The sequence below is a fragment of the Protopterus annectens genome, chromosome 4.part1 (genome assembly GCF_019279795.1).
Source record: "Protopterus annectens isolate FY-2018-M chromosome 4.part1, PAN1.0, whole genome shotgun sequence".
Taxonomy (NCBI): Eukaryota; Metazoa; Chordata; order Ceratodontiformes; family Protopteridae; genus Protopterus; species Protopterus annectens.
The window spans coordinates 528,387,476-528,414,369 of record NC_056734.1 but is presented as its reverse complement, the minus strand read 5'-3'; the positions used below and the strand labels follow the sequence as shown (position 1 = coordinate 528,414,369).

General features: G+C 39.7%; 1 protein-coding gene across 1 annotated transcript in view; it reads right to left on the bottom strand.

Moving 5' to 3' along the window:
- Positions 1-5,728: 5,728 nt before the first annotated feature.
- LOC122801245 (galactose-3-O-sulfotransferase 2-like) overlaps positions 5,729-26,894 on the bottom strand; it is a 123,851-nt gene continuing 102,685 nt past the window's right edge. Inside the window, exon 3 of the mRNA XM_044070798.1 lies at positions 5,729-6,550. Coding sequence (XP_043926733.1) covers positions 5,729-6,550 — 822 coding nt within the window. The remainder of the gene's footprint in view (positions 6,551-26,894) is intronic.

Sequence of the window (26,894 nt, the reverse complement as noted above, 5' to 3'; positions counted from 1 at the left end):
GCCTAATACACACCTATGAACCTATACCTGAATTAGATCTCCTCTCAGATATCTATAAGAGACACTGGACAAGTCCAGATAGTTTAGCCAATCATAATAACTTAAATTTTCATATCCATGGATGCCCTTTGTATATTTCTGCTGTACTCTTTCCAGTTTACTCATGCTTGTTTTATAATAAGGTTTCCATATTGTTATTCCATACTCAAGTTTGGGTCTAATGTAACTAACAAACAATGACTCCATCATTTCTGATTTCCTAGACTTTATATATTTTTTATACAACCTATAGTTCTATAACTATCATTAACCAATTGGTTGATATGATTAGAAAAAAACTCCTAGCTGAATCTACCCATATATCCAGGTCCTTAATTGAGTCTACAGTTTCAATCACACTGTGTTGTATTAAATATTCAGCTTTTAATTTATGTCTCCCAAATCTCATATGCTTAGTTTTTTTTTATGTATTTATCAGCATATTATTCTCCTGTGCTCAAATGGTCAATTTAGTCAAGTTCTTTTCCAGTCATGCCTTATCTGTAACACATGTAATTAGTTTACCCAATTTCAGGTAATCTGCATATAGACTGTAGAACACCTCAGATGAAAAGGTTAAGTCTGAAGATACAATCTAAACAAGCAAGGGCCTAGGACAGAGCCCTGTGGGGCAACTTGACTGTAATGAAAAATATCACATGTCCAATTGCTGTATGATGCTTGTCGTGTCCTATTTGTAAGCCATGCAGCTATCCATCTTATCAGGAGTACATCGATACCTAGTTGTTCTAATTTATTGATTAGTGTTTTGTGTATGACTTTGTCAAATGTTGAAGTTAAATCTATATAAATTACACCACAGTACAATTTTTCATTCATAGCTGTTATTATTACTGTTATGGATCATGTTACACATGGTAATAGATCTATTTTCAACATATGCATGCTGATATATGGTTTCAAGTTCCAACCTTTCCATTTCTGACAATAACTTATCCAATATTACCTTCTCCATTATTTTTCCACAACATGAAAGTATACTTAAGGGCCTACATGAGTCTGGCTTTGTCCCTTAAAGACAGGTTTAAGAAGTGAATGTCTGCAATCTTGAGGAATCTCACAATATTTATATGACATAGTAAATAATAGATATAATGTTACTGTAAGTTCTCGCTCAAGTGCCCTCAGGTCATTATTACTAATTCCATCTCTTCCCTGTGCCTTGTTTGGATCCAGTTTGTGCAGTTCTTTTTCAATGTAATCTAATTTGATTCCAGTATTTCAGGTTACCTGGATGTCACTAGGATGACTTATCACCATCCTCCCTCATGTCCTCCCTGTGTGTGTGTGCATTTACCCACAAGCAGGTGTGTGTGTGTGTGTGTGTGTGTGTGTGTGTGTGTTGGGATGGGGGGCAGAAGGGAGCACTGGAACATGGAGGATGTGTGTGCTTAGGGTGCCATTTCCATAAGCCCAACCCTGTACATAGTTTTGTTGTAATATATCATTGATGCTACTAAATTCTAGTAACTGAGTGTTCCTGTGTGAGATGGGCCAACATTACATGGTACATGGGCCTCTCTTAATACAAGAGCATTGTTGCTACAGTTCTATATGTGCATACTACCTCTAAAACACTTCAGTATGAACTAAAGGGTGCTTATGAGGGGTGGCAGTGACAAGGTGACACTTAGACTGGAAGTGTCGAGTGGGCCTCCAACTTAACATTTGCTGGGAGTGGGGTCCCAAAATGCTAACACTGTCCCTGGCTGTGCAAAGTATTTTGGTTTTAAAAGTCCTGCTGGCAACTTGGGAGTTCTTCTCAATATTTGGACATGAAGATCAGAGGATGAGGTTTGACCAGATACACTGAAAAGATCTGAAACTGAGGGATGCTGCTAGATTGCAATGAGCACATTTACAATACTAGGCCGGGTAAGTGGGTCAGAAGAAGAAGAGGGGATCACTAGAGAACGGGAGATATTTTTTGTACATGAGCAGGGAATTGTAAGGTACTGATGACTGCATACAGGACAAGTGAACAGTTGCAGGTGCTTTTATCCTGTAAATTATGCATCAACAAGTACTTGAGAGGGTGTTAATTGCAACTAAGAATAATGTGGCAGGTACCCATAACACCCACCCAGACTGCTTACATATTGCCATGACAGCAACTGCAGAATGAACATATGCATAAATTTTATTCTGCCTCTTCTTCATTTCTGGTACAAAATTCCATGCAAACTAAATATACTTCTCCGGCAGGACAGTACCGCTTTACCTGGCACTATGCCAATATTGCTTATCATTTTTATATTTACAGAAGCTCACTACTACACAAACATGTTCTCATGTGGTGCAGAAACAGTAGGTACATAAATGAATACTTGTGTTTAAAGCAGGGACCTCTTGACTTTGTGTTGCCATACAATATGTAATAATGTACTTTCTGGACAATTATCAAGCATATTCTTAATACACTCCTAACAGCCCTTTTGTTTGATTTGTTCAGGAAGTCTATTCCTCCTAAAGAACCAGATCACATTCTTGTGGTATTATCATGGCTTATTACTAGTCTTTATGTACTCTGTCTTTTACAGATTATTCAGCAAACTACTGAACCCCAAGCACTCAGTTATAAATTTAACCTGGAATGTGTTTAATATTGTGACAACATCAGTTTTAACCCTTCTGTAACTCAGGGACAAATTCAAAATTATAAGCCTCTGCCATAATGCTTTAAGCCCAAAAAGCCATTCGGCAACTTGACCTGTACTCATTGTGTTTAAATAACCCACTTCTTCACAGCCATTTTCCGCAGGACAGCATAGAATTCTAAGGATAGTCAGAATGTGCTGTTAAATAACATAACCAACAGCGAATGCATCCTACTTCTTATAAATCTTAGCAAAGTTATCATCTTGTTGCTTTTAACACGTACGTTTATAGGTTCATTCATTTATAGTTATGTTCTAAGGTAATGACCACTGTGGCCATTTTAATTCTAGCCATGCATCCCAAATCTCTAACAAGTTCTGGTACTCTTGGTAAGTGTAAGAAGATGCTTGGGAGATGAAGTATTTACAAGCAGGGGACTGGGATATGAACCATTTACAGGCTGTCTGTGTCCATTACAGACATAGGTGCAAACCATTTCCTGTTCCTCATCCAATTGCCCCAGTTACACTTGAATTGGGTTAGGGAGGAATTCTGCTTCATATGGAAGAGGAGACGGTTCTAACAAAGGAGTAGTCTCTGGGATACAGACCTGTGTCTCCAGCAAGTTCTGTTTATATCAAAGGGAAGGTTTAAGTCTTTAGAATAGGTGATTCTGGTGCTGTTTGTTTTGTGGCTATGCAGAAGTCCATCAGGGTGGGGTCTTATAATGCCTTATATGCTAAGCATAGATCTCCCCTCAACAGCCTGTAGGAGACAGAATACAGGAATAGGGCTTTCAGGCAGTCTGCACAGGACATGTTATTTAAGCCTTGTATTCTTTTAGTGAGGAACCTCTGCAGACATTCCAGTTGTTGGATGTGTCTGGTTGGGTGCATACCAAAGCTGGCAATGTACTCAGTGATAGGCCTGATGAGTGCTGAATACAGTGGAACAATGACCACTATGGACCTAGATAGCATACCTTTGTTTATAAGTTGCACAACATAAAATGATTTCCTCACTACCTTAGACACAATTCCCAAAGGCTAGAATACAGTCTATATGTGTCCCCAAGTCTCTGACTACTGGCTTGTCTCTTAGGGGAGTGTTGTAAATATGATAGTTACCAGGGGTGACTGACTTCTCAAAGAAATTACTATGCTTTACATGGCATTTATTTTTAGTCTATGGCTCTGACACAAGTTTTTTTTGTCTGTATCAGCCCTTCCTGGAGAACACTAATGTCGGTGGGTGAGTGTATGGCTGCTCTGAAGCCTTGACTTCAAAAAAGTAGCTGCCGTCCTCTCCTGTTTGGTATCTACTTCTCTGAAGTACAGGCTAACACAGAAGGTCTTTGGCTAATGAAATTCACAGATGACTGCAAACTAGGAGCCATAATCGAAACTCCTAATGATGTGGACATCCTACAAAAGGGCCTCACTGAGACAGATGCCTGGTGTCAAAGCCATGGCCTCAAGCTCAGTGCCAAACTGTGCATTGTCATCCCCTTTGGTAAAAGCTCTGTACCCTTGAACTACAACATAGACGGTAGTATACTTAACACCGAAAGTGTGATGAGACCTTGGGACACAGGTGGACAGTAGTCTCTCCTTTGATAATCACATCGCCACAGTAGTCAGGAAATCCTTCTACATGGCACACCTCATCACAAAAGGTTTCTCATCCAGAAAAAAAGAGGTCATGGTTCCCCTCTACTCATCACTCATTAGACCCATTATAAAGTACAATGCCCCTTTTGGTATGTACCTCACAAGACATCTACAACAACTGAGGAGGCCGCAGAAATACCTCACAAAGAGGATTACCGACCTCAAACAGATGCCCTATGCAGACCATCTCAAAAAACTCCAGCTTTACTCCGTCACATATCGCTTACTCAGAGGTGATCTCTGCCTAACATACAAAGCTATGTCAAACCCAGAGCTGTTGGACATGCTCCACTTAAAGAAATCCCAATCCCTCCGAGCTACACACTCTAGGGACCTAAACCTTGTCACCACAATAAACAGAACATGCCGGAGGGATAGATTCCTGTCCCAGAGACTTCCCATGCTCTGGAATAAACTACCTATCTATATCAAACAAAGCTCCTCATTAGCACTTTTCAAGAAAAATCTTGATGATTGGATGGGAAATAGGAAATTCACCCCGGGGATCACCGCTGTGGCTCTGCTTGACAGTGGCACAGGAAAATAATTTTCTTGGCTTGGGTGGCAAAAGCCAGGGTACCTTTTTGGCTGGCCTTGTATAGGCCCCAGGGCCGATAGCCTAGTACCTAGCTATGAACCTATGAACCAAAAAGGAGCAATTCCATGAATGATCCTTGACAGACTCTGCTGATGATTGGCCTCATTGTAGAGGTAACTTCCCCATTTCTAACTTCTTGGGTTCTGTCCGTGAGCCAGTTCACTATCCATAAGTGACATAAGGGTTTATACATAACTACTTGAGTTTGTCAACAATGGCCAAGTGGGATATTGTGTCAAATTCCTTGGCCAGGTCAAAGTAGGCAGTGTGAACTATTTTGCCCTCTTCCAGGTTGACAAGGCATGACCTACCCTTGGCAAAACAAAATTGGGTTGGGTCCAGTGTCTTAAGGTTTCTTATGTCATTATTGATCATTTCCATAATAATTATTTTCTTGGCTTTGCGCATGCGATTAGTGAGACTTATGGGACAGTACTTTCTGAGTTGAATGCTGCTAGGTAGCTGTAGGTAGTAACACATTTATATACAGATTCAAATAGAAATTCCTTGAGGTTTGAGCTGCCCATATGACTTGCTAGTCAATCAGTATAAACAAATCACACTGGGATAAGAATGCTGCATTAGAAGTAAAAATATGTAACTCCTAACTGTTGAAAGCTAGCTCTTTTTCATTGGTTGCAGTTGTCTCTTCCTCACTCATTCAGTATATTCAACATAGCCACTTCACCTAGATACATTTCCTTTCTAAGATTTTGAACATGATACTGCAAGACAGATTCTTGTCAGAAGCCTGTTCTTGCCTATGCACTCTAGAATTTTTTGTTGTTCAGTTACAAGGTCACTAATTCTGTTTGGAATTCACAAGTTTTACTGGTTTATCCTTTGCCCTGACTGGAGGAAATTGTTTGTTGTATAATATAACTGTGTACTGAAGCTCGGGCATAACCAGTCTTTTACATTTTTGGTTCATTTCCACAGTCAAGTTAGGTTTGAGAGCATATCCAAGAATTCTTGCCTTTCCAGGTTGGTAAGGCTTAAGAGACAAGTCATGAATCTTATCTGGATCAGAGATGCCAAGGATGCACGTCTCCATTAGATCTTTTTGTTTGCGCTTAAGTTCTTTCAATTCTTTCTGCATTTTTTGTCTGCCAATGTTAGTATCTATCTTCTCCCAGAAAGTCTTATTGAAATAAACATAGATCTCCCAGTCTAACCAGTTCCATTTTGTTGCATTTAGCTTTACCTGCTCAGACAAAGAGTGCTTTGTTTTGTTGCTTCTGCTATTCTGTTTGAAGGATAGTACGTCTTCATACTCCCAACACAAAGTGTTTTTTAAGAGGATCATGGACTCATCAAAGTATTCACTAATTAAAATCAGATCAAACATGCTCTCAATCCTGCTAATCGTGTAATTGACGACCTCCTCAGAGTAGTTTCCAAACTCTAAGAACCCAAAATCAAAAGCCAGGAAGTTCTTAGTATAATACCTATTAGATGCTACAGACATAAAATACTCCCATGGCTTCTTTAGGAATTTTTCTATAGAATTTGCCTTTGAAAAGGGACCTGCATCTTGAAAATATGTGAATGCAGACTCCATCATGTTGACTGGATTTCTCAAAATTGAGAAATAAAATGAATCTTCAGGTATGACCTTCTTGACCTGAGGAGAAAGCAAATAAATAGTAGATTAGAACAGAGAACCAGTAAGTCAGTAAATAACAAACACCTGTTCTTGATTCTGGTAACATTTAAGTATAGTGGGGGCAGATGCAGCTTAGATCAAGATAACTCATGCATACATGCATTCTTTGAGCCACCAGTAGAAGGGTGTTGAACTCATAAAGCTGTTCCATTAATATTAAGAAAACAATAAATAACATTGTGGTTTCAGAGTGCATTTACAAACCATAGTGAATAAGACTGTGTTATTGTTTTTCTGCCCCCACCCCTCTTAAGGAGCTCAACAAATCCTGAGATGGCACCTGTTTTGGTATAAATTCTAGCCAGCCACCACATTATGACTGAAACACCTACTGCTCTCTGCTTTTCTCAGCCCTGCTGTAGGTTTACTAAACATTATGTGCAGAAGATGTTCATTTTGGTTACTTTCTCTTAGATCAGAAAGGCATTATCTGTTCTATTTACTCACCCAAAATACTTAAGTATATCGATTATGTATTCTCTACCACTTTTGTCCTGTAATGAGTAAAGACTACAATGGTAACATGTTTTATCAAGGCCTGAGATCAGATATACATCCAGGCTCTGCACTGCTGCATGCATGGTGATAAAAAGCTTCATATAGTGAATATAAAGTAATATTAAAAAATGTGAGCACTGATTAGTTACCCACTTCTTCTTCTTCTTTCGGCTGCTCCCGTTAGGGGTCGCCACAGCGGATCAACTGTTTCCATTTCTTCCTGTCCTCTGCATCTTGCTCTGTCATACCAACCACCTGCATGTCCTCTCTCACCACATCCATAAACCTTATCTTAGGCCTTCCTCTTTTCCTGTTACCTGGCAGCTTCATTCTTAGCATCTTTTTCCCAATATACTCTGCATCCCTTCTCAGCACATGTCCAAACCAATGTAATCTTGCCTCTCTAGCTTTGTCTCCAAACCTTCCAACCTGGGCTGACCCTCTAATATACTTATTCCTAATCCTGTCCATCCTTGTCACACCCAGTGCAAATCTTAACATCTTCAACTCTGTCACGTCAAGCTGTGACTCCTGCCTTTTTGTCAGTGCCACCGTCTCCAACCCATATAACATAGCTGGTCTCACTACCCTCTTGTAGACCTTCCCTTTCACTCTTACTAGTACCAGTCTGTCACAAATCACTCCTAACACACTTCTCCACCCACTCCATACTGCCTGTACTCTCTTCTTCACCTCTCTTCCACACTCACCATTACTCTGAACTGTTGATCCCAAGTATTTAAACTCATCCACCTTTGCCACCTCTACTCCCTGCATCCTCACCATTCCTCTATCCTCCCTCTCATTCACACACATATATTCTGTCTTACTCTTGCTGACCTTCATTCCTCTTCTCTCTAAAGCATATCTCCACCTCTCCAGGGTCTCCTCCACCTATTCCCTACTCTCACTACAGATCACAATATCATCTGCAAACATCATAGTCCACGGGGACTCTTGTCTGATCTCGTCTGTCAACCTGTCCATCACCATTGCAAATAAGAAAGAGCTCAGAGCTGATCCTTGATGTAATCCCACCTCCACCTTAAACGTATCCGTCACTCCCACTGCAGACCTCACCTCTGTCACACTACCCTCATACATATCCTGTACCACTCTTACATACTTCTCTGACACTCCCGACTTCCTCATACAATACCACAACTCCTCTCTAGGTACCCTGTCATATGCTTTCTCTAAATCCGCAAAGACACAATGCACCTCCTTCTGACCTTCTCTGTACTTCTCCATCAACACTCTCAGAGCAAACATCACATCTGTAGTGCTCTTTCCTGGCATGAAACCATACTGCTGATCACTAATCATCACCTTCCTTCTTAACCTAGCTTCCACTACTCTTTCCCATAACTTCATGCTGTGACTGATCAATTTAATCCCTCTGTAGTTACTACAGCTCTGCACATCACCCTTATTCTTAAAAAGCGTTACCAAAACACTTTTTCTCCATTCCTCAGGCATCCTCTCACTTTCCAAGATTTTATTAAACAATCTAGTTAAAAACTCCACTGCCATTTCACCTAAACACCTCCATGCTTTCACAGGTATGTCATCTGGACCAACAGCCTTTCCATTCTTCATCCTCTTCATAGCTATCCTTACTTCCTCCTTGCTAATCCACTGCACTTCATGATTCACTATCCGCACATCAATTTGTGTACTTAAAAGCATAACCTCTTCAACGTTGTTAGGATTGTGGGATACCAGCACTCAGAACAAACTATTTCTGTTATATTGGCCTTGAGCCCTACCCAAACACACACACACACACACACACACACACACACACACACACACACACACACACACACACACACACACACACACCAAAATGACCTAAACATTAAAACAGTGTCAGTAGCCATACAGGAATTATATCTGGCCTTGGTACCAGAAAGACAGGTTGATTCCATCCCACTTCAGGTGCTGAGTTCCCTGCTGTGATACCTGCAGAGTAGCATTATTGTGATAGTGCTTTCCCAGCATCTCATACTGCTGCCAGATCAGCTGGATATAAAAGTTCCAGCAAAAATACTTTTAACTTCCTCTTGTCTAAAGAGGCCACTTAGAACCCTCATTGCCCAGTATTAAAAATAAGATTATTTAAGGTATGTCTAATGAATTGCTGCGACGTTGGTCACCTCTGTCAAGTGTATGTGTGATTGCAGGCCACCATTTTGCAGTCCTTATGATAAAATAGTTGCAATAAGGGATATGGAAACCCACTTCTATAAAATTAATGGGGCTATAATCTCTAAAATGATAAGAGATGTATACCACATCTCAGGCCTACACAATACCCTCAGAGATGTATGATTTTCAGTCCCCCTCCCAAAAAAAATATTCATTTGTCCAGCCAAGAAAAGTCGGTAGCTGGATTGTTGAAGCAGCTACACTGAAAACAGCTGTAGTTGAATTTATTTAAGGAACTCACCTCAGTGTATAGACATTCAAAGTGGCAACACATCACTTTAGAAAAGTCAGCAGCACACTAGATCCGATAAGTTTCAGTATTTCTTTCTCCCCAAACCAATTACAGTATGTCAAACTGTAGTGTTCTGGTTGCCATTCTACTGATATTATCATGTTATCTTGTGCTGCAGCCTGATGAAAGATGAAAGTGCTGTATCACACTTAAATTTAAAGGGGCCACTCAGAATTTTTGTGCCTTCTTTTTTAAGTTTAAAAAGAGGTGTTTTCCAGCAAAAACAGGGCACATAAGAAGTATGATGGGATCATGGGAACCTAAAATAGCCAGTCACCTTAACCTGTGGAACAGGACAGCCAGCAATTGGCTGCTCACTCTTACCCTGGTTAGTCATGGTCAGGCAACAGGCCTGCAGCTGGCTGGATGATAGGAACAGTCTAGAAAAGAAGTGGCCCCAGTAGAGAACCCTGTGGGACACCACTGATAATGGTAACCACATGAATTGCTGACACTCACAATGCTAAATCTCAGAATGTTGAGACTGAATGACCAAGAATCCAGACTTACATATACTAAATACAAGATTGCCATTTTGCACAATATTAACTGTTCTCCAAGGTATGGTGATCTCAGACTTGGTGTATATATACAAATGTGAGAGGTGAAGAGGGTCTCGCCCCTTGCAAAAAAACAAGTTTAAAGGAGAAAATCAGTTTTCAATATTCACTCTTCTTTTTGTATTTTTGGACTTTTTTCAGCATTTTGGGACTAGTTTTGTGAGTCCCAACATTTCAGTATTGAAAGACAAGGAAGCATCACCTTAACTTATTAAGTCAAATTGCTTAACAACTGGTTTACTCATTGAGTTATGTTTGACTGATATGCAATGTTTTTAATTTGTTAATTATTCTCTTTTCTGTATCAGTGTTGGATATCTTTGCAAGGTTTTGACAAGCAGCAGCCATTGTTAATCTTTTCTCAGGTGGCGCTGTTACCTCTTCAAAGTAGGCATCAGGATTCAGAAGGCAAGATCTCCCATCAACAAACCCCTCATCTTCCAGGTTTAATGGAGGTTAAGTCCTCTCCCCTCTATTATGACTTTTTCCATGGTTTTACATAGAACACTGATTAAGTTAATACACCAGCTGCAGTTCTGGATCTGTGTATTTATTGTATACGCATGCATAAATGTTAAGGTGGTAAAAACTCTACAAAATAAATTTAAAATAAAGGAGTAGATAGGACAGGAAGTAGGGCCAGCCAATATATAGAATGTATATGTTCCACTATTAGTAGAAATTCAAAGGAAATGCGGAGGGCATGTCAGTGTATTTCTGACAACAGCAATGAGAAGAAATGGGGAGTGTATATGGGGAGGGAGAAAAGCAAATTCAAGCTGAAAGCTTCATAATGGTGGAGGATGCAGCTTCTGACATACAGCAGGATGAATAAGATCAGGACCACTGGATGTTAGTTTGGATATGGAAGTACCATGCAAGGTGATGCACAATCCACAAAAGAGCACATTTAATTTAGTTAACATATATTAATGGTGTATGACTTATAGGCTGAGAACCATGCTTAAAGATATGCAATAGTAGAAGTAACAAAGAGAGAAAATAAACTGGATGATAACAGATTATAAAACACATTTGACACTTCATATGTTTTCTATCAACATTAGTAATTAAGTCAAGGGAAGGTTGCTGTAGAAAAGAGCCAATTAGCAAAGGGAGCCAGTAACATTCTTCAGGGATCTCAGCTTAAAGAGAGGTATTATTGTGGTATTATTGTGTAGTGTTCAGAAAGTTATCATTGCTTGCATGTTACATGAAATGTTTTAATCAAAGAGAAATAAGGTAGCATGCAGGTGAAGCTACACTGGCGTAATATACTGTGCTTCCTCCCATTTATAAGTATATAGCCAGATACTGGATGAATTAGAAAGCATGTTTATGTTCCTCTATGAGTGGTACCAGTTTCTTTGCAGCTTCTCCCTTCTGGAAAACAACAGATAGCTTCAGTTTGCTATTTTCATTATCCTGAGTTTCTCCTAGAGAGCATAGGAAGAGCACTAGAATGCAATGCAGTCATATCCAGGATGTGACTATCAGCTGACACTTTGGTCAGAAGATGGAAGTTACTGTAATGGCACTTTTCTCCCTACCTGATGTTGCAGCAGCCCCAAGGCTGAGTGTAATGAGTAACAGGCATGCAGTGAGCACACCACCATCTGTTGTAGCAGGGTTCTTTGCTCATTGCTAGAAGATTACTTTCAATAAAAGTTTTCCTGAACAGGCATTTAGCTGAATGTTGGTTACTTCTTTTGGGGAAAATTTCTCTCCATCCTGTGGCCTAGACCTCCATGTAGAAGCCATAAAATTTCAGTTGGTGAAAGCTCACAGTTAAATAGGTAATTAAACATAAACCTACCTGCCAACATAGTGATCCTTTGGTAAATGCTGTATCAAATACATCTCTTTCGGTTATTTATATTTGCAATGTGTACTTTCATTGATGACCTGTACTCTGTAATTTTCTTGTGGTATAATGTTTGTTTGTTTTTCATATTGTTGGAGCTTTTTTCCCCGGGCCTCTGCTGAAAATGGACCTGTGTCCAGTCAGACTTTCCCGGTAAACAAATGTTAAATAAACAAATTACAGTATTGGTATTACCACGAAAGAAAAACTCCACTGCACTTCTGGATAATAATTTAATCCACTCAAAGGTAAAAAGCACAATAACTTCTTCTCCACAATAATTTTCTCTAGCGCCTCGGCAAACTTGCCTTTACAGAGTAAAAATTCCACAACACTGAATACTCACTTTAAATTACAGTATTGGACCTGTAGCATTATAAAACATACATAGATGAAAAGGCTTTTAAATCATCTAGCACTCATGATAGCATTTCCATACTGCCTGAAGCATCAAAAATATTTGGTTTTATATGTGAAAAAATTGGAAAAACAAGTTAGAAGATGCACCTTCATGGAATTGTCCAGTTGACTAAAGGTGTGCAAGCTGTAAAACTTCCTGCGCAACTAACTGTATATGGGATGTTGTTGTCTTGTTGCAATGCTACTACCAAGTCCTCACTAAAACTGGTTTTAATTCATATCTAGTATATTTCCTAAGACTGGGTAGTCTGCAGCATCCAAGATGAGCTTGCAGAGTGATACAGTTTTGACACTCACTACCAGGGCTTCACGTTTTTATTGTGACTGCCAATGGTTCAAGCTTAAGGAAATAATGTTTTAATGGAAGCTACACAGTACCTATATTAAATTAGGAAGCAATTTCTGGAACTGAGCACAGATGAAAAGGCTCTCATGTGGATTAAAAAATATGCATGCGTTTTAGCCACTCTTAAGCACCTGTGTCGGTGAGCCACCCGAGAAAAGCACAAAGCATATGTTAATGTAGTTATTCAGGATGATGCTCTGATGTGGAACTCTGCTTTTTACATATTTTGGGAAACACAGGAGCAAAAACAACTGTATAACAGTATATATTACTGAACAGTACAATATATGCTGACATATATTTGGCTATGAGTTGTTTGCTTCTCGGAAGAATTTGCTGCATAATGATTTCTAGGGAAGCATGTTCTAATAGTGCCATTCTCTGTCAGCTTGTCCCAGTAATACAGACTCCTACATTTAGCTGACTGCAGTCAGAGATGACTTAGAATATGCAGAATGTCATTTTCAGATGGGAAGAACTGCTGCCTGTAAGTATTACTACCTTTAGCAGTAGTGACATATACACAAGCATGACAAGAATCTTCTTGAAATGACATCTGAAATGAAGATCTAGGAAACTGGTGAATAGTGAAGTGAAGGAACTATGTAGTGTGCTGTGCATTCAGACTTAAGGACTGCCTCCACAAAATGAGGTTTGAGATCTGAACTGTGCCCCTTTATTTTCTACTTTCATTAGCAAGAGGTTTGAATCCCCATGATTCCAGACAGACAAATCCATTTCTCTTTTTGTTTGGCCAGTGAACTATTTGGCATAACAATAAGCTTATCATTCAGTGGCGGCTGGTGACTTCAAATCACAGGGGGGCTGCAGGAGACAGCTGAATGGGTGGGATCAAGTGGAAGGGGTGTGGTCAACCAGAAAGGGGAGGAGCTATGCACAAAACCACAAAAAACTAACTTTAATTAAATACACTGCCCTGGGTGGTAAACCATCATTATGAAAGTCCAATCAAGACAAAAATAAGTGTAGAAGAATAAAACTATTTCAATGCATTGGCTGCATGACAGCTTACTTAATATCTAGATGGAAACAAAAGGTTATGAGGCATGAAAAAATAAATTACTTTTTAAATACATTACTGGAATGCCAGTCAAAATCAAGTATAAGAAAAACCAGAAGCACTCAACTCAAACCACTTCTCCTTGCACTGCAGTTCTAATTATAATATATTCAGCTTTATTAAAGTACCAAGTAACATGCTGAAAGTAGAAATCTATGTGATGCCCCACTTGTAAAAATGTTTCTTATACAAAAAAGAACTGCTGTCTGACAACTTCTTTCATGAGGAAAACATGATAAAAGTAAAAATGAAAAGCAAACAAGAAACAAGCTCAAGATACATTGCTTAAAGGATTACTGTACAGGTTATGGACCACACATGATTGGCATTCTGTTTAGTTTACGGGTAAAGTCTGTAGAGATGACTGGAAGTCTCCAACAAGTGTAATGAGCTTTTTAAAATAATGGAATCCTGTCCTTTAATACCCAAGGCTTATACATTATCTAGTCAAGTATTCTCTGCATGACAACAACAGAAAGGCTTTCAATGTTGGCAATTCTTTAACAGTATGCTTATTAAAGCTTACTTGCATCTTACGATCTCAGACAAGCTTACCTTATGGTCATTAAAGCATTGCTACTTAAACACAGAGCAACAGGCACTTTGAGTAATAAGCATAAATCTGAGTAATAAGCATAAATCAGCCGTACAAAAATATGACAGAAACCAGACCATTCTGCAAAATCAAGGACAGATGAAAAGCCACTGTAGTACTTATGCAGTGTGTCCTTCCCATCCAAGGTAGATACAACTACTCCTTGCCTTGCTTGGACACATCCAGGGTCACTACATGGGGGAGTGGGGTGCAACAAGCATGTCACAATTTGAAATCTCTCTGGCTGACTGTGATGGCCCTGACACATTTGTCATACCTCTCAACCTCAAGAGCAAGAAATCTGAACAAAGCCATACACAGAAGTGGGATAAAGGCCCAAAAATAAGGACAATTTTTAAATATTGCTCTAATAAACTTAGAAAGATAATAGAATAGGTCTTGCATTAGTATGAATTTTCTGAAGGGTATAAAATCTGAAACTCAAATGTCTGTCATTTTCTAACTTCAGTCTTTAGTGATTTGTCACTAATTTGCCAAAAAACACAACTTTATGAAAAATGGACCAAAAATGTGATGCAAAAATATAAAATAGACACACAATACAGCTGCTACCTGTCAAAGAAGGGACACTTTAATATTAGTACTGCTACCTTGAGCAGCTGACAAAATAAAAGAATCTACATGCATTTCAAGTAATCTATAACTTTGATTATTACAGTTATTTCTTAATTGTAAACCCTCCATGTTTTCTTCCAAAATTGCTATTTTGAGGAGGGATTATTAGGGGGAAGAGCAACATTTTGAGCCAAAAATTGGGGACAGTTGAGAGGTTGGCTATGCCTAATTTTATACAGCAATTTATTTGCATGTACCGCTCAACCTGTTAATGCAGTAAATCTGAACAAGGCCAAATATATTGGGGGCACATATAAACAGTACTAAAAATTGCTCTTGTATAAATTGAGACAGTTGATAGAACAGCTCTTACTTTAACATGCATTTTTCTGAAGGTTATGAAGTCTGAAATGTATTATTTAGTGACTTAATTCCTAAATGATTTGCCAGAAAACTACAAATTTTATGAAGAACAAACCAAAAATAAGAAGCAAAAATCTATTCATTCTTTGAAAATCTGGACAGTAGGGAGGTATAGTTCAGCTGGGCCTGTCTGAGTTTGCTGCCCTTCCCCCCGACAAAATAATGGTTGAATGGAGCCTCTGCAGCCATTCCAATGAACCATTACTTGGCTATTTCACTCCATTTACCATAAACACTAATGTGCATACTGCTTTACTTCTATGATGAGTTGGACTTCATTTGAAAGTTTTATTTTGTATTTTACAGCACAAACACTAAGTCATCTGTTAAACAAAGCAATGCAGTCTCACAATGAAAACTTAGCATTAAAACTTCTCTGCCCTTGAAACTCACATTCATTGAAACAGCATTGAAACCCACATTCAAAGAAAATACATTTTGCCAGTGGCAGATAAAGATTAATTTTGGGCTGTTTTCAAATCATAGGCCCCTTGCATATGAAACATACATGTGCTCTTTGATACACCTTCCTCATTGTGCTAAAATTATATTCCTTGTACAATACAGTACACTTGTTAGAGGGTGTTTTAAATTTGTTTTGAACATTTTTCCAGTAAGCAATGAAACAAACCATATGCACCCATAATGGCAAAACTGCCCAGTTGAGAACATTTATCATAAAAAAGTCTACTCAGACTTCCACAGTCCACCATTATTAGTAAATATACACAATTCTACAGTCCACCATTATTAGTAAATATGCACAATTCTACAGTCCACCATTATCAGTAAATATGCACAATTCTACAGTCCACCTTTATCAGTAAATATGCACAATTCTACAGTCCATTATCAGTAAATATGCACAATCTCTGAAGTAAGTCATCTAAATAATTCCACATTAAAGAAATCTGTAACTAATGAAGCGGTTGCTGCTAGCAATCACCTTTATATTTCATGGTTTCATTGAAAAATAAAGTGTCTGTTGCCCCTCAGGAATAAATTGCCTATATTACATTAAAAAATGATAAGCTAGTAATAATATTGCAAGAGGAAATGGATGGCAAGCTGATAACAGACTCATAGTTAGTATCTTCACCAAGGAGAACATTCTCAGTACGGCAGCATCCACCCCTTGTGGGAGTAGAACCCACAGCCTTCTGCATCAAAAGCAAATACACAACCTGTTGTGCTATAGTATTAACTAGGCAAAACACTAAACTTCTATTCCCCTGCAGCTCTCAGCTCCTTGTAAAATCTACTCAATACTCAACTGCATCTCAACTTCGCAGCTCAAGAAAACTGGAAAAAGCCAAAATGTATTGGGGGTCAAAAGCCCAAAAACCAGGGACACATTAAACATTGCTTGTATAATCTTGGAAAGTTGCTAGAATAAAATGTTGTGTTGCCACCATACATTTTACTGCCAAGGTCCCTGAGCAAAAACAGTCAGAGTAACATACCACTCGCCACATCAGCTGCTTTGTAAAGAGAGGAAGACTGAAACTTAAATGGTTATCATTTAGTGAATTCAGTTCTCACCATAGCTGTCAACCTCTTAGTACAAAACACCTGGACAAACCCAGTAATGAGGGAATACAGCCCTCAAACATATTCAGTGAATTCAGTTCTTGCCATAGCTGTCAACCTTAGCACAAAAACCTGGACGAAGCCAATAATGGGGGAATACAGTCCCAAAAATAGGGACAAATTTGAAATATTCATCTTATAAACTTAGAAAATTGCTAGAAAAAAAGGTTGTGCTACTATGTATTCTGAAGAACATGAAGTTTGAAATTCAAATGCCGGTCAATTTTACTGCTGACAGAACAAAAACAATTTTCAGCAGAGACCCAGGGATTAATACTGCAGACACGTCTTTGTAAAATGACAGGGCACCAGAGCAAATCCGCACAAACACAGGGAGGAGATGCAGACTCCACACAGAAGGCACCCCAACCAAGAATCAAACCAGAAAACCTATAGCTGTGAGGCAACAATACTACCACTGCACCATCAAATATGGAAGGAAATTAAACATTCAGAAACCTGAAGTCTGAAATTCAAATGCCTGTCAATTTCACTGCGGACAGAACAAAAACAATTTTCAGCAGAGACGCAGGGATTAATACTGCAGACACGTCTTTGTAAAATGGCAGGGCACCAGAGCAAATCCACACAAACACAGGGAGGAGATGCAGACTCCACACAGAAGCCACCCCAACCAAGAATCAAACCAGAAAACCTATAGCTGTGAGGCAACAATACTACCACTGCACCATCAAATATGCAAGGAATTAAACATTCAGAAACCTGAAGTCTGAAATTCAAATGCCTGTCAATTTTACTGCGGACAGAACAAAAACAATTTTCAGCAGAGACGCAGGGATTAATACTGCAGACACGTCTTTGTAAAATGGCAGGGCACCAGAGCAAATCCACACAAACACAGGGAGGAGATGCAGACTCCACACAGAAGCCACCCCAACCAAGAATCAAACCAGAAAACCTATAGCTGTGAGGCAACAATACTACCACTGCACCATCAAATATGCAAGGACTTAAACATTCAGAAGCCTGAAGTCTGAAATTCAAATGCCTGTCAATTTTATTTAACATTTGTTAATCAGGACAGTCTGACTTGGAACAAAAAAACAATTTTCAGCAGAGGCCCAGGAAGAAATAATGCAGACATGTCTTTGTAACATGGGAGGACACAAAAGCAAACCCACACAAACACAGGGAGAAGATAAGACCCCACAAAGAAGGAACCCCAGCCAAGAATCAAACCTGAGAACCTGCAGCTGTGAGGCAACAATGCTACCAGTGCACCAACAAATAAAAGCAAACCCACACAAACACAGGGAGAAGATAGCAGACCCCACAAAGAAGGAACCCCAGCCAAGAATCAAACCTGAGAACCTGCAGCTGTGAGGCAACAATGCTACCAGTGCACCAACAAATAAAAGCAAACCCACACAAACACAGGGAGAAGATAGCAGACCCCACAAAGAAGGAACCCCAGCCAAGAATCAAACCTGAGAACCTGCAGCTGTGAGGCAACAATGCTACTACTACACCATCAAATATCAAGCATTGCAACATTTACAACCACAGATATTATGAGGAACAGATCAGATCAAATATGAGGCAAAAATCTGCAATTTTTTTACAAATGGTGGTGGGTAGGGAACTCAAGTCTTTAACACCTGCATACAGGGTACAGGGTTCAAGCCTGAGGTATTCCCTACCACACCACCATGAGCACCTGGGGCATTTTCACACACACACACACACACACACACACACACACACACACACACACACACACACACACACACACACACACACACACACACACACACACACACACACACACACACACACACACACACACAGTATAAAAGCAGCAAGTACCATGCACACACACAGTATAAAAGCAGCAAGTACCATGCACACACACAGTATAAAAGCAGCAAGTACCATGCACACACACAGTATAAAAGCAGCAAGTACCATGCACACACACAGTATAAAAGCAGCAAGTACCATGCACACACACAGTATAAAAGCAGCAAGTACCATGCACACACACAGTATAAAAGCAGCAAGTACCATGCACACACACAGTATAAAAGCAGCAAGTACCATGCACACACACAGTATAAAAGCAGCAAGTACCATGCACACACACAGTATAAAAGCAGCAAGTACCATGCACACACACAGTATAAAAGCAGCAAGTACCATGCACACACACAGTATAAAAGCAGCAAGTACCATGCACACACACAGTATAAAAGCAGCAAGTACCATGCACACACACAGTATAAAAGCAGCAAGTACCATGCACACACACAGTATAAAAGCAGCAAGTACCATGCACACACACAGTATAAAAGCAGCAAGTACCATGCACACACACAGTATAAAAGCAGCAAGTACCATGCACACACACACACACAGTATAAAAGCAGCAAGTACCATACACACACACACCGTATAAAAGCAGCAAGTGCCATACACACACACACAGTATAAAAGCAGCAAGTACCATACACACACACACCGTATAAAAGCAGCAAGTACCATACACACACACACACCGTATAAAAGCAGCAAGTACCATACACACACACACCGTATAAAAGCAGCAAGTACCATACACACACCGTATAAAAGCAGCAAGTACCATACACACACACACCGTATAAAAGCAGCAAGTACCATACACACACCGTATAAAAGCAGCAAGTACCATACACACACACCGTATAAAAGCAGCAAGTACCATACACACACAAAGTATAAAAGCAGCAAGTACCATACATTATAAAAGTAAAAAGCACCATACACTTACCTGTCCGTTCTCCATAATATCCAGCTAACGTACATCCTGCCTGCGCAATACTCCGAAGACCTGCGAGATCCCTGAAATCAAACCTCCCGACGAGACTGTTCTGTCATTCCCGACTGCTGCTGTTGCAGTCCGGCCCCGATACATTATCCCAGCGAGTCTGTGCACTTTAAAAGTGCACAGACGTCTCTTTGTGTTTCCCTATGGGGACTGCCGGACTGCCTGGAGCATGCGCATAGATGCGCAGTAGTCGGGACTACTGCGCATGCGCAAAGTCCGCGAAATTTAAAAACATTTTTTTTCTATTTTTATTTCTTTTTTGTTCTGAGGGGGCTGCAGTCCGGCGGTCCAATAGCATGGCCCGCCCCTGTTATCATTATTGATTGCAATATTACTAGATTTTTGGTGCAAATGAAAGAATTCAACCACTATAACCAAAATGTATTATAAAATTGGAGAGGCAAAATCATATAAGATTATGCAAGATTTTACGTTACCTTTATAAATGTGTTACAGACACAATTTACTTTTCTACTTATTGTGTAACATGGCAGCACTGCCTTCTCAACGAAGCTTCAAGTAGCCAACAGTTGCCATACATTATCCAGCTGGCAGCCATCTTTGTTGTCTCTTGCTTTGCATTCTTAATGACAGAGCCCTAACTACTCGTTTGCCAGAATGTTTCTACTCAGGGGTCTACTTTAATTAAATGAAAGTGGAATCCGTCGAATACGAATCCGTCGACACATAAACAGCGAAATGCGGAAACGTTGAATGGACTAAATGGCGAAATCGGAAATGTCGAATTGTCATAGTTGGCCCGTCTGCGGTATAGTTCTGTAGGGTAAGTGTGTGGTAGTTATAGACCTTAGGGTTAGGGAGGGGTTAAGGGTAGTGCATAGATAGTTGTGTATGTGGGGTTTAGTGTAGGGTTACAAGTGGGGTTTTGGTGCTTTAAGTTCACAGGTTCATAGGTAGGTTTTAGGTTATTTGCCCGAGGGCATTTATAATCCTAGCCAGAGTGTGTCAGCTTTCGCCGCCCCATTGATTAATTAACTGAGCCTCTGTCAAGAAGAGCCAAGGAAGTGATCCCAGGGGTGTATTTTCTGTTACCCATCCACTCGTCAAGGTTTCTCTTGAAGAGTGTTAGTGAGGGGCTCTGCCTAATGTAGTTAGGAATTTTGTTCCAAAGCATGGGGAGTCTCTGTGACAGGAATCTATCCCTCCAGCATGTTCTATTTATTGTTGTGGTGAGGTTTAGCTCACTAGAGCGAGTGGCTCACAGTGACTTGGATTTCTTTAGGTGGAGCATGTCCATCAATTCTGAGTTGGACATGGCTTTGTAAGTCAGGCAGAGATCACCTCTGGGTAAGCGACATGCCACTGAGTACAGCTGGAGTTTTTCCAGTCGGGCTGCATAGGACATATGTTTGAGACCAGTAATCCTCTTGGTGAGGTACTTTTGTGGTCTTTCCAGTTGTTGGAAGTGTCTTGTGAGGTACATCCCAAATGGGGCATTGTACTCTATGATGGGTCTGATGAGTGACGAGTAGGGGGGCACTATAACCTCTTTATTTCTAGATGCGAACACTTTAGTAATTAGATGGGCTACATAGAAGGATTTCCCAACTACTTTGGCAATATGATTGTCAAAGGAGAGATTACTATCTACCTGGGTCCCCAGATCTCTTATTACCTCTTCTGTATTAAGGGAGCTGCCACCTATGTGGTAATTCATGGGTGTTTTGTTTTTCCCAAATGGGAAGACTATGCATTTTTTGGCATTTAGCTTGATACCATGACTTTGACACCAGGTGTCCGTCTCAGTAAGGCCCTTTTGGAGAATGTCTGTGTCAGCTGGTGAGTCAATTATGGCTCCCAGTTTGCAGTCATCGGTGAACTTGGTTAGCCATAGTCCTTCTGTGTTTGCCTATACTTCTGAAAAGTATATGCCGAACAGTAGGGGTCCCAGGACCGAGCCTTGTGGGACACCACTTGTGACTGGTTTAGAGTCGAACCTGGAGCCTGCTATTCTTACCCTGTGAGTTCTGTCTGTAAGCCAGTTGGCAGCCCATCTTGTGATGTAGGGGTTTTATGTTCAGGCTGGTGAGTTTTTCTATAATTCCCAAGTGGAGAATGGTGTCAAAAGCCTTGGCGAGGTCAAGGTAGGCTGTGTGAACTACCTTCCCCTCATCTATGGCCTTGGTGACTGTCTCGAAGAAGTCAACCAGGTTTAGTAGGCATGATCTGCCCTTAACAAAGCCAAACTGGGTTGGGTCAAGTGTTTGGAGGTTCCCAATGTCTTTGTTAATGAGTTCCATGATGATGCGCTCCATAGCCTTGCAGACCAGGCTAGTCAGGCTTATGGGGCGATAGTTACCAGGGTCAGTTGCAGCCCCTCCTTTGTGGAGCAGAATAACTGCTGCTGTGCACCATTCTATGAGCATGTAGCCTGTGGAGAGGCTGAGGTTGAACAGTGTGTTTAGGTGGGGGGTTAGTTCATTCTGTAGTTCGTGCATGATGTAACCTGGGACACCATCTGGCCCTATTAACGCTGTGCTTTTGGCTTTTGAAAGGGCTGTTTTCACCTGTGCGTCTGTGTTTTCCGGGACACTACACTTATCTGGTATTGTTGTGGGCCCTTTTGGGGGTGAGAGGGGGGTGAAGTTTGCACTGAATCTATCTGGCAAGATGTTGGCAATATCAGTGGGTTCAGTATATTTTGTGCTAGCTTGCAGTAGCTCAGAGCATATCTGCGAGTTGCCACTTAGATTCTTGACATAGCTAAAGAAGGCTTTGTGGTTGTCTTTCGAATCCTTGGCCATTTTTCTTTCGAAGTTAGCCTTGGAGGATTTTATGAGGGACCTTAGTTTCTTACTGATACTGATCAGGGATGTCTTTCCTTCTTGGGATTTGCTTTTTTCCTGAACTAGTTTCCTCCTTCTATTGTATAGCCTGTTTATGGCAAGGGTCCACCAGACTGGTTTCCTTCTCTTAGGGGAGTGAGTCTTGGTTTTGCTAGGGATGGCATGATCCATGCATCCTTATAGGTGCTCAAAGAGTGCATTTGTAAAGGTTTCTGCATCTTGGGCAGCGTTATCCTTTATCGTGGGGGCTGTGAAACTTACCAACTCTGTCTTAAGTAAGGTGAAGTTTGCTTTAGAAAAGTTTTTTACTGTGGTTTCCTTAGTTGGGGGTGGTGGTGGGGTGTGGACATCCAGAGTGATTAGTTTATGGTCTGATCTAACCAGTGATGGGTTGACCTCTGGTGCGGAACACCTGTCGCCCATGTTGGTGATGACCAGGTCCAATATGTTTTCTCCTCTGATAGGGGAGTTTACCAGCTGATCCAGGGCATTTGAGTTGATAAATTCCAGGAAGCGCTGGACCTGGGAGTTTGTACTTGAGTAGTTTTCCCAGTTAAAGGTAGGGTAATTGAAATCTCCCAATATCAGGGTGTTCGGTAGGACCTTCATGTTTTCCAGTGTCTCCAGAAAGGTGGAGAGGTAGTCCTGGGTCATGGAGGGTGATCTGTAGCAGGCCACAATTTGCATTGCAGATTTGCCTGATGTTAGTTGCACATGGATGATCTCGGAGGTATCATGCTGCGCCACTAACCTGGAGGTGTAGGTATCCTTGATGAATATGGATGCACCCCCTCCTTTTGTGTTTCGGTCCATGTTCGGTGGCCGAAATGTGTGGTATGAGTTGCAGCCCGGTAGTGCTGGGGTGCTCTGTGGAGCCTTGAACCAGGTTTCAGTTACTGCACAGATGTCGATGTTCTCCATACTGAGGAGTGCTTTGAGCGCATGCATTTTGAGATTTAAACTACTGGCGTTGAGCAGCATAACCCTCATTTTTTTATTTGTGCTGTTTACGGAGGTGGTTTGACTTTTGAGCCTTGCCTAAAAAGGCACTATGGGGGCAGCAAGAGCCTTGGCCAGTATTCGAAAGCCTAGGGGTGACAGGTGCAAGCTGTCTCTTGCGAAGCAACAAGGCCTGTCGAGCATGTCGTCCCAGGCTGACAGACACTAGATCCCCTTTGAATGACACATAATTTATGGTTAGTAGTAGGATTTTGGTTAGTGTATGTATGCGCTTTTTGTTGTTGTGTTTGCGTAGGTAATATGTTACAGGCGTTGGGGTTGGCCGACTATTGCAGTTTTGATGTTTAAATTTTGCTGTTTTGCATGTTCAACGTTATCGCATTTCACTGTTTGTGTCGACAGATTCATATTCGACGGATTCTGCTTTCATTTAATTAAAGTAGACCCCTACTCAGATGTTGGTTGACAGTTATTAGAAGCAATCATGGCATAGAATGAAGATCTTACTAAGAAATGAGAACTCAAAGAAGCACAGTAACCTGTTTCCCTAAAGTTACATTGTTATTGAAAGAGAAATCAAAATTTAAGATAAAATTACCAGACAATAGGCAGAACAAGACTTTATATTACACATTATATTAATAATTGCAAGTAGACATGCAATTCAATATCAATGATAACTCACAATGGTATATTAGTTTCAGAACCTAAACTTATTGCCAATGTATTTAACTAATATTTCTGTAATTTTTTTAAATTGTGTAAATCACAAATTCATCAATTAGGCATATAGTCAGACTTTATAGTGATATTTATCCATCTATATCAGAATCTGTGATTCATGATTATTTAATGAATGTTAAGAACACCTCACCAGGGCCAGATACTAAATCATATATCTTAATACACAACTTACAAGATGTGTTACTACCTATATATCATTGTATTTTAATAATCTCCTTTATAATGGGTATGTTTTTAATTCTTGGAAGATTTCTTCTGTAACTTCCATTTTCAAGAAGGGGAATAGGTATGAAATAAAAAATAAAAAATAAAGACCAATTAGCTTGACCTAATTTTTCTCTAAATGTTTCAAAAGATGTACTATTGGCATCCTAATAGACCTGGTGTATATTTAAAGAACTATTTACCTTAGTCAACATGGTTTTGTTGGAGGTAAATCAACTGTCACAAATTTAATTGAATTGTACCACCAAATCATATCAGCAATTGATATGAGCCTCTTTGTTGGTGATGTTGTGTTTTGGATCATGCTAAGGCATTTGACACTTTACCTCATCATATATAAAAAGCCTTACTAAAGTATAATTTCAGTCATTTCTTAATAAAATGGATTATACATTGGCTATATGAATAAACCCAATGTGTTCCAGTTAGGACCATTTTTATTTAATTTGTCTTTTTCTACTACTCCATTTTGCTCTGCCAGTTGGGTTAATAAATATGCAGATTTATTGCATCTTCTAACAATAGTAATACAGAAATAAATTATTACATGGATTTGTTAATTAGGCAACTGAATATGGTCTCAGATTTTCACTGATAAATGTCAGGTCATCTCTTTTGCCAAACCAAATATAAACATATAAAAAAAATAGTCTTGAATGGTCATACTCTTTAAGCAATAAGGACCTAGATATTATAATTAATAACAAAATTGCCTTTAAAAATATTGAAATCGTACTAGATCTAAGGCTATGAAAAACATGGGGCTCACGCTCAAATCCTTGAGAGACAACAAGCACTTGATTCAGCTATATAAAACCTATATAAGACTGTTATTAGAGAAGAATAACGAATTTTGTTTACACAACTGTAGTAAAGTAAAAACATTGTAATTGGTCCAAAAGGGCATTTAAAAGCCATATACCTACTATCAAAAGTTTAATGTACAAAAAGAAATGTGTGAAATTGAATCTATACACACTTCACTACAGATATTTCAGAAGTAAAGCTATTCTTACTTACAGTGCCTTTAAGAATGATTTCCTCAAGCACTTCTAAGTCTCACTTTAAAATCAATAATTCATAAAAATAAATTAATTAACTGTTTAATCATTCCTTTCAAACCACATTAGGAGGGAATTATATAACTCAAACAATTACAAGAATATGGAACCGAATACCATGTAGTGTCAGAATTAAAAAAAAATACTGTGTCATTCAATAAAATTTTAGATGAATGGTTTGGCAATTATGTTTCAAACCCTCACTTTAAAGAGTCAGTGTTTCTTAATGGCCTTTTGGCCATTGAACCCTGGATATAAGAACTTATGAACTTATTGCATTATACTACATAATGTGACAGCAGAAGGAGACAGTTTGTCTATCTATTCTGCTGACAAGGGAGCATCTAATATGCGTGATCTACTGCCTCCTCCCATCCTGGGTTGCCCAACTTCTCTCGGCTATCCCAAGGCCTTAAAATGCATCTTTAGACACAGACCCCACCACCCACTCTGGCAGTCTGCTTCAAGCATCCATAACTTTCTTAATGAACACATACTTACTAAGGTCTGGGTTAAAGTGAGTAACCCCTGACTGCATCCGATCGCCTCTACTTAATCCTCTGTTGTTTTGCCTTAGTCCTATCTCTTCCATTTTTTCCATGTGACATCTTATACAACCTACATAATATCCTGTTTCTTTTTTCTCCTAGTGTCCATTGAATACAAGTTCAGCAATTCCAGATGCTGCTCACACTGATTTTCTTCCAACTGTAATGACCTTTCTAGCTTGTTCAGTTGCTTCACATACTTTTTCTTGTATTGTTAACAGAACTGTCAAGTGTACCAGATGCTTCACCACACAAAGTGTACCAGATGTTGTTTCATCAGACAAAGTACACCAGATGTTGTTTCACTAGATAGTGACAGAGCAGGAACACATCCTTCTTAACCCTGTAGTCTGTGCAACACTATATTTGCTGTTCATATAACCCTTTCTAGTTGCTCCTGTTGGTCCAGGCTTGGTGTGAAGATCACTCCTAGGTTCATCTCAGCCTTTATTATTCCTAGTTTAGCATCCTTAAACTTATTAATTTTTATTTAGTTTATTTAGCAGGCAAGTAAAATGGATCACTAGGGCCCTTTTCAGTCACAGCCTAGTTACAGCAATAAAAACAGAGAACATCAGCTGAAACAAAGTGCAATATTTACAGTGAGCAGTAAAACGCAACACTTAGCAATGTTATTTGCAAAAATCCTCAATGCTGCTCAAGACAGTATATGC